The 7863-nt window shown below is 41.4% G+C and overlaps 1 protein-coding gene across 1 annotated transcript in view; it reads right to left on the bottom strand.

Annotated features, from left to right (window-relative positions):
• Positions 1–367: 367 nt before the first annotated feature.
• Positions 368–7863, bottom strand: part of LOC102771299 (zinc finger protein 615-like) — a 10988-nt gene continuing 3492 nt past the window's right edge. Inside the window, exons 2-4 of the mRNA XM_015570973.1 lie at positions 7428–7590; positions 7051–7146; positions 368–3815 (exon numbers count right to left, since the gene is read on the bottom strand). Coding sequence (XP_015426459.1) covers positions 1816–3815; positions 7051–7146; positions 7428–7590 — 2259 coding nt within the window. The 3' untranslated portion in view covers positions 368–1815. The remainder of the gene's footprint in view (positions 3816–7050; positions 7147–7427; positions 7591–7863) is intronic.

Genomic DNA, 7863 nt, shown 5'->3' with positions numbered 1-7863 from the left:
CTTATATACTTGGTCAAACACATTAAAATGTTATCCTTAAAAATGAATATCAGGCCGTAACCCGTTTGGCTCAGTGGATAGACCGTCGGCCTGAGGACTGAAAGGTCCCAGGTTCAATTCCGGTCAGGGGCATGTACCTTGGTTGCGGGCAGATCCTCAGTAGCGGGTGTGCAGGAGGCAACTGATCGATGTTTCTAACTCTCTGTCCCTCTCCCTTCCTCTCTGTAAAAAATCAATAAAAATATATTTTTTAAAAAAATGAGTATCAGTTTCATTTTTAAGTGCTTCATGTATTTTGAAATAACCAATAGAACTAAAGAAGTGCAAAATTTCATAACATAATGAAACAGGCATAGACCCCTCCTGTGTTGTATACAAAATTTTATTCATGATGAGAATAATTGTAACTGTTTAAAAGTTATAAAGTCAATGGCAAGGCAACTGAAATTATGGCTGAAGAGCTCAGGGCACATGCCCGGAATGTGGGCTCAACTCCTAGTATGGGGCTGTGTGGGGAGCAGCCGATCAATGCTTCTCTCTCATTACTGATGCTTCTATCTCCCTCTTCCTCTCTGATTATATATATATATAATGTATTTAGAAATTATAGCTGAAGGTATCCTGTCCCTAATTGCTTGTGAGGTTTAGACTTGTGACAGAATGCTTTTTCACTCAAGGATTCTTTTCTTCATTAAGTTATTGGAAGTTTTGCTAAAGTCCACCAATTGAATGTGTTCATGAGTTATTTCTGCATGAATTTCTGGCAAATGATAAAGGAACATGAGTTACTGCAAACCATCCCATATCCCTACCAGAGAAAATTAGTTGTCTAGTGTAAAATGACATCTATTGAGGTTTTACTTTGGGGAAGATGCTTTTCCATACTTAGAAACATTCAATCATGATTTCTGATGATCACATATCGTAAGTTCTACTTCCCACTAAAGAATTTCCTATTCTGTCACATTCATAGGACTTATATCAAGATAAACATTTTAGACATATAATGTCCAAAAATATTTTCATGAAGGCTGACTGTATCCAAATTGTTTTGTAATTTCGTTATATAAAATCAGGAAAATGACCAAGAAAGATAGTACCAGATTCTTTGCAGTAAGTTATTCATTTTCCCCCTAACTTTCCTGTTGTACTATGTTATTCTTTACTGCATAATATTTTTTGAATACTATTATCTTGAGGGCCTACAACTGGCAACAGGCTTACCCAAAAGCAACTACCTGTGAAATCTTACGTTTAACAATTGACAAGTGGTCAGCAGCTTTCCCACAATTGCTGCACCCTTAGGGCATCCTTCCTGTATGTTTTCTTTGATGAACATAGTCCTGAGTTTGTAGTGAAGGCTTTCCCACATTAAATTCATTCAATAGGGCTTCTCTCCCATGTGGATTCTGATGGGTAATAAGATCATTTTTGCTGAATGCAAATTTTCCACATTCAGTACATGCAAACGAAGTCCTTCTTGAGTGAAATCTCTGATGGTGCATGAGGCATGTCTTCTTCCTAAAGCCTTAAGCACTTTTATTACATGTGTATGGCCTCTCTACAGTATGAGTTTGCTGAAGAATACCCCCAGTATCCTCTTTCCACATTCATTACATATATACAGTTCCTCTCCATATGAATTCACATTTGTGCAATGAGCATGTTTTTCCCAATTAAGCCTTTGCCATACTTCTTGCACATAGAAACGCTATCTCCCATCTGAGTGTGCTGATGTACATTGACATGAGTCTTTGGGGTAAAGATTTACCCCAATTCATTGAACATACACAGTTTCTCTTAAGTATAACTTTGCTAATGTAAAGTAAGATCAGTTTTCATGGTGAAGCCTCTTCCACTACATTCCTGAGGCTTGTCTCTTGTATGTTTTAGGTGATGTTTGATTAGATTACGTTTTACTGTGAAATCTTTCCCACATTCACTACATATATAAGGTTTCTGTCCTGTATGAGTCCACTGATGTACAATTAGTTGCCTTTTCTGTGGGAAGCCTTTCCCACAATCACTGCATACATAGGGTTTCTCTCCTGTGTGTATTCGCTGATGTACAATCAGACGACTCTTCACGATGAAGCCCTTTCCACATTCACTACACATATATGGTTTTTCTGAAGTATGACCCTGCTGATGTATAGTGAGATCACGCTTCATGGTGAAGCATTTTCCACACACACTACATACATAGGGCTTCTCTCCAGTATGAGTTCGCAGATGTCCTATAAGGCAGTGCTTTGTTGAGAAGCCTTTTCCACATTCACTACATAAAAAGGGTTTCTCTCCTGTATGAGTTCTCTGATGTACAATCAGCTGTATTTTCACCGAGAAGGCTTTTCCGCATTCGTTACACACATAGGGTTTCTCTCCTGTGTGTATTCTCTGATGTATAATGAGAGCACGTTTCACAATAAAGCCTTTTCCACATTCATTGCATATGTATGGTTTATCTGAACTATGACTTCGCTGATGTACGGTGAGATCACGCTTCGCAATGAAGCCTTTACTACACACACTGCATACATAGGGCTTCTGTTCAGCATGAGTTAGCTGATGTCCTATAAGATACTGCTTCAGTGTGAATCCTTTCCCACATTCACTGCATGTAAAAGGTTTCTCTCCTGTGTGAGTTCGTTGATGCCCTATCAGATGACTCTTCTTGACAAAGCCTTTCCCACATTCACTGCATGTATAAGGTTTCTCTCCTGTATGAGTTCTCTCATGTACTGTGAGACTAAACTTTGTAGCGAAGGTCTTCCCACATAGATTGCACCCATGGGGTTTCTCTCCTGTATGAGTTCGAGAATGTACAATAAGACGCTTCTTCTCAATAAAGCCTTTTCCACATACACTGCATTTATAAGGCTTTTCTCCTGTATGGGTCTTTGTATGTTTATTCAGATTAGATTTTATACGGAAGGTCTTCCCACATAGATGGCATTCATGGGGTTTCTCTCCTGTATGAGTTCGATGATGGGCAATAAGATGATTTCTCTCAACAAACGCTTTTCCACACTCACTGCATTTGTAAGGTTTCTCTCCTGTATGCATTTTTTGATGTTTATTTAGATTAGACTTTGTACAGAAGGTCTTCTCACATAGACTGCACCGATGGGGTTTCTCCCCTGTATGAGTTCTCTGATGACAAATGAGCCAAAACTTTTTGATGAACTCTTGCCCACATTCACTGCACGTATAAGGTTTCTCTCCCATGTGAGTTTTCTTATGTCTATTGAACTGTGATTTCTTGAGGAAGGTTTTGTCACATTCAGTGCATTCATACTGTTTGAGTCCCGAATGAATTCTCTGATGTTCGGTGAGCCTGGATTTTCTGCTGAAAGTTTTCCCACACAGACTGCACCCATAAGGTTTCTCTCTTGTGTGAACTCTGTGGTGATCAGTGAGCTGAGACATCTTCACAAAGGCTTTCCCACATTCAGTGCATACATGTGCTTTTTCTACAGTGATCTGGGACTTCTTGTTAATGGGTTTGGTACTGCCAGGCAATGTGATTTCAGTGTAAAATTGTTCTTGGTTAGCATGCACAATGCATGTCCTATCTCCATTCAACTCAATGGAATTCCTTAAGTTACAGCTTTTGTTTTGGTTTTCAAAACTTAAATTTGATTCTGTAAGTTCTTCACTTATCTCACACACATCATGATTTTGCTTTAATAGGTAATGACTTCCACTCTGATTAATGTTTGCAGACATACTATATTCACAGCATCGTTCCACATTCTTCTGAATGCTTCGACTGTGCAGGTGATGTGGCAGAGGATGATGGATCTTCCTGCGTTCTAGGACAGAACAGAAGTGAATCATTCTGTAATCTCTCATAATCCTAGAAATAAAACTGCTTTTAAAAAGCCTTCATGTGAAGTAACTATGTAGTGACAATCTTATGTTATGTAAAATAAGAAATATACTTATCTTCATTTATAGTTCTTGACATTGAGGTTAATATGAAAATGTTAAAGAAGGTCTTATCTAGCCCAACCAGCATGGCTCAGTGTTTCAGCATACGCCTATGAGCCAGGAGGTCACCATTTGATTCCTCGCTAGGGCACATGCCCGGGTTGTAGGCTCCATACCCACTGAGGGCATGCAGGTGGCAACCAATCAATGATTCTCTCTCATCACTGATGTTTCTAACTCTTTCTCCCTCTCTCTTCCTCTCTGAAATCAATAAAAATATGTATTTTTTAAAAAGGTCTTATCGGAAAATAGTAGTGTGGATCCCATCAATATATACAAGTTCTTCAAAGAAAGAGTCCTAAATGAGACTGTGTTTCAAAACACGTAGAATAAAAGGTGAAAGCCCAGGTAGTGCTTTGGAATTCTGCTCCTATGGTTGTAGGACTGAGGCCCTCAGCTCCCAGAGTCCACATGCTCTTTCCTCTTTGCTTTAAGGCTAATGGAAAACCACCTCTGCTACTTCTTCTTGTCTCTTAACTTTAGACACTTTTAAAAATATCACAGATGAGGCCAGGTGATTTTGCACATTTCTGGTATTGTCAATCCTCACTGGAGGATATTTTTTCCATTGATTTTTAGAGAGTGTGGATGGAAGGGGGGTGGGGAGAGAGGGAGGGAGAAAGAGAGGGGGAGAGAGAGAGAGAGAGAGAGAGAGAGAGAGAGAGAAGAGAGAGAGAGAAATATCAATGTGACAGGAGAGAGAAATATCAATGTGACAGAGACACATTGATTGGTGGGTCCTGCACACACCCTAGAGGGCAGGGGATTAAATCTGCAACCCAGGAATATGTCCCTTGGGAATCCACCGTGACCCTTCAGTGCAAGGTCCAAAGCTGTAACCAATGGCCAGAGCTGATTTAGCTCTTTCCATGAGACACCTGGATTCTTTCCTGTGTACCTTATATTTTTGATAATATTAATATGTACTTTTGTACTGTCACAAATTGTAACCATGAATATAACAGTAAATTACTCTCCCTGATAATTTCTACCTTCTGTACTATAGGCAAGGTTGTCCATTTAAAAAATTAGCCCCACCTGGTTTAGCTCAGTGGCTAGACCCAGCAGACTGAAGGGTCCCAGGTTCGATTCCAGTCAAGGGTCACATGCCCAGGTTGTGGGCTCAATTACCCAGTGGTAGGTATGCAGGAGACAGCCAATCAATGATTCTTTCTCATCATTGATGTTTCTATCTCTCTCGCCCTCTTTTTCCTCTCTGACATCAATAAAAATATTTATAAATAAATAAATAAAAAATTAGTGAACTGACCAGTGTGGCTCAGTTGGGTGAGCATCATCCTTTGCACCAAATGGTCACCGGTTCAATTCCCGGTCAGGGCACACACACAGGTTGTGGGTTTGATCCCCAGTGCACATAGGAGGCAACCAAATGATGTTTCTCTCTCACATCGATGTTCTTTCTCTCTCTCTCTCCCCCTCCCTGTCTCTCTATATCTAAAATCAACAAGAAATATATTTTTTAAAAATTCAAAAATTAGTTAAATAATGCTATTCCTCTACTCAAAAGTTCTCATGGGTGTCTCAACTCATTTGGAATGAAAGCAAGGTCTTAAATGGTCTCCCAAGGCAATGCGTGACCAGTATCTCAGAACTTCCAGCTGCTACACCACTGTCATTATCTCCAGTCATTTTCCCTCTTGCTCATTACTGGCTATGCAGACAAGTTTCTAGAAGCTCCTCACACAAATCCAGATATAACTCCTTGAATGTCCCATAGTCTCATATTTGAAACACTCCAGGGAGCTGACTCACATCCCTCATCCATGTGCTTAAAGGCAACTTATCAAAGAGCCATTCCACTGCTAACAGCCCAGTAGTAAGAAAAAATTGATGTCGGAAGAGGACATAAGGAAGGCCAAGAGACATGAAAACATGCTCAAAGGCACGAATCATCTGAGAGATGCCAATCAAAACGACAATGGCAAAAAAAACAACGACGACAATGAGGTACCATCTCACACCTATCAGAATGGCTATCATCAACAAATCACCAAATGACAAGTGCTGGAGAGGATTTGGAGAAAAAGGAACCCTCGTGCACTGTTGGTGGGAATGCAAACTGGTGCAGCCACCGTGGAGAACGGTATGGCGTTTCCTCAAAAAATAAAAAATGGAAATTCCATTTGACCCAATGATCCCACTTCTAGGAATATGTCCGAAGAAACTAGAAACAACAATGAGAAAGGACATAAGCATGCCTATGTTCATAGCGGCACAATTAACAATAGGTAAGATTTGGAAAAAGTCTAAGTGCCCATTAGCAGATGAATGGATTAAAAAACTGTGGTATAGCTACACAATGGAAAACTAAGCTGCTATAAAAAGGAAGGAACTCCTAGCATTTGCAACAGCTTGGATAGACCTGGAGAGCATTATGCAAAGCGAAAAAGTCAGTCAGAGAAAGATAAATATCACATGATCTCACTCATTTGTGAACTATAATGAACATAAATAGATGAACAAAAACAGATCCAGAGACAGAGAAGCATTGAGCAGATGTTCAAACCTCAGAGGGAAGGCAGGAGAGGGTGGGGGTAGGTGGAGAGATCAACCAAAGGACTTGTATGTAAGCATATAAGCATAACCCATGGAGGCAGACACCAGGAGGGTGAGGGCATGAATGGGAGTGGGGTGGGGGAGCAATGGGGGGATAAGAACACATATGTAATACCTTAGTCAATACAGAAAAAAAATGAATTCAAAGTTCTATCTTTCCAGAGAGGCAAAGAAAGTGGAATTGCATAGCAAGAGAGGTGATAACACAAGCAGACGCTGTGACTGAAACAAAAAGTAGGAAGATCTGAGAATCCCTGGCGGAAGAAAACTATAAAAACAATAACACGAGGAGGATAAAATAAGCTTTTTTAGCAGAAAATAAAAAAGGGGTATATTTTCCCCTAAACTTCTACAAAGAAAAAGGGTTCTCATGGGTAGAGAGGTAGTTTGAGTTTCCTCATTCACTGTCACAGCTCTGACGTGGCCTCTGACTGGAATGTGACTTCCTGCCTCCCACCTTGCTGGTTCTCACCCCCTCACCTGGAGAGACTGGACAGTGGCGTCCACGCTGTACTGTCCATGGTTCTTCCCCTCGTTCCAGCTTGGAGAGCGCGTCTGGTGTGCTGTCTTGACACCCTGCTTGTGAACAAGGACAAAGACTTAGACCTATTATCTTGGGCTGGGCTCTGTCAAGAAGAGAGAATGTAACATTTCAAGGAATGGACAGGTTTCCCATCTGTAACACAAAGACTTTTCTCTCAGGAGAAGGGACATAATACCCTCCTGTCTGGTGCAAGAGAAGTACCTGAGATTCCACCATCTCTGAGAACTGGAGTTATTCTGAGCAGGTACGCAGCTGAGAAAGGAAAAGCCCCTGACAGGGCACCCGCTGAGTGACACACGGGAGCTGTCCTCACCCAGTGACACCAGGTGGCCGTAGGTCTCCATCATCACTTCCCTGTACAGGTCCTTCTGCTCGGGGCTCAGGAGCTGCCACTCCTCCCAGGTGAAGTCCACGGCCACATCGTGAAATGTCAGGGATTCCAGTAACAACTCCATGTTGTGTAATGGGGTGATGACCTTTAGATGATATGGAAGAAAGGTTAGTTTTTCTGCGCATGTCACTCTATCAACTGCATCTATGTAGCAACTGGGGTTTTATTTTATATACTAGGGGCCCGGTGCACAAAATTCGTACTGTGTGTGTGTGTGTGTGTGTGTGTGTGTGTGTGTGTGTGTGTGGAGTGTCCCTCAGCCCAGCCTTCCCCCTCTCACATACTGGGAGCCCTCAGGCGTTGACCCCCATCACCCTCCAATCACAGGATCAGCCCCTTGCACCGGCCTGATGCCTCT

Source organism: Myotis davidii, unplaced genomic scaffold, assembly GCF_000327345.1.
Source record: "Myotis davidii unplaced genomic scaffold, ASM32734v1 scaffold1388, whole genome shotgun sequence".
In the NCBI taxonomy this organism is placed as follows: Eukaryota; Metazoa; Chordata; class Mammalia; order Chiroptera; family Vespertilionidae; genus Myotis; species Myotis davidii.
Note: the sequence above shows the minus strand (reverse complement) of the source record. Positions and strands in the feature narration are given on the sequence as shown.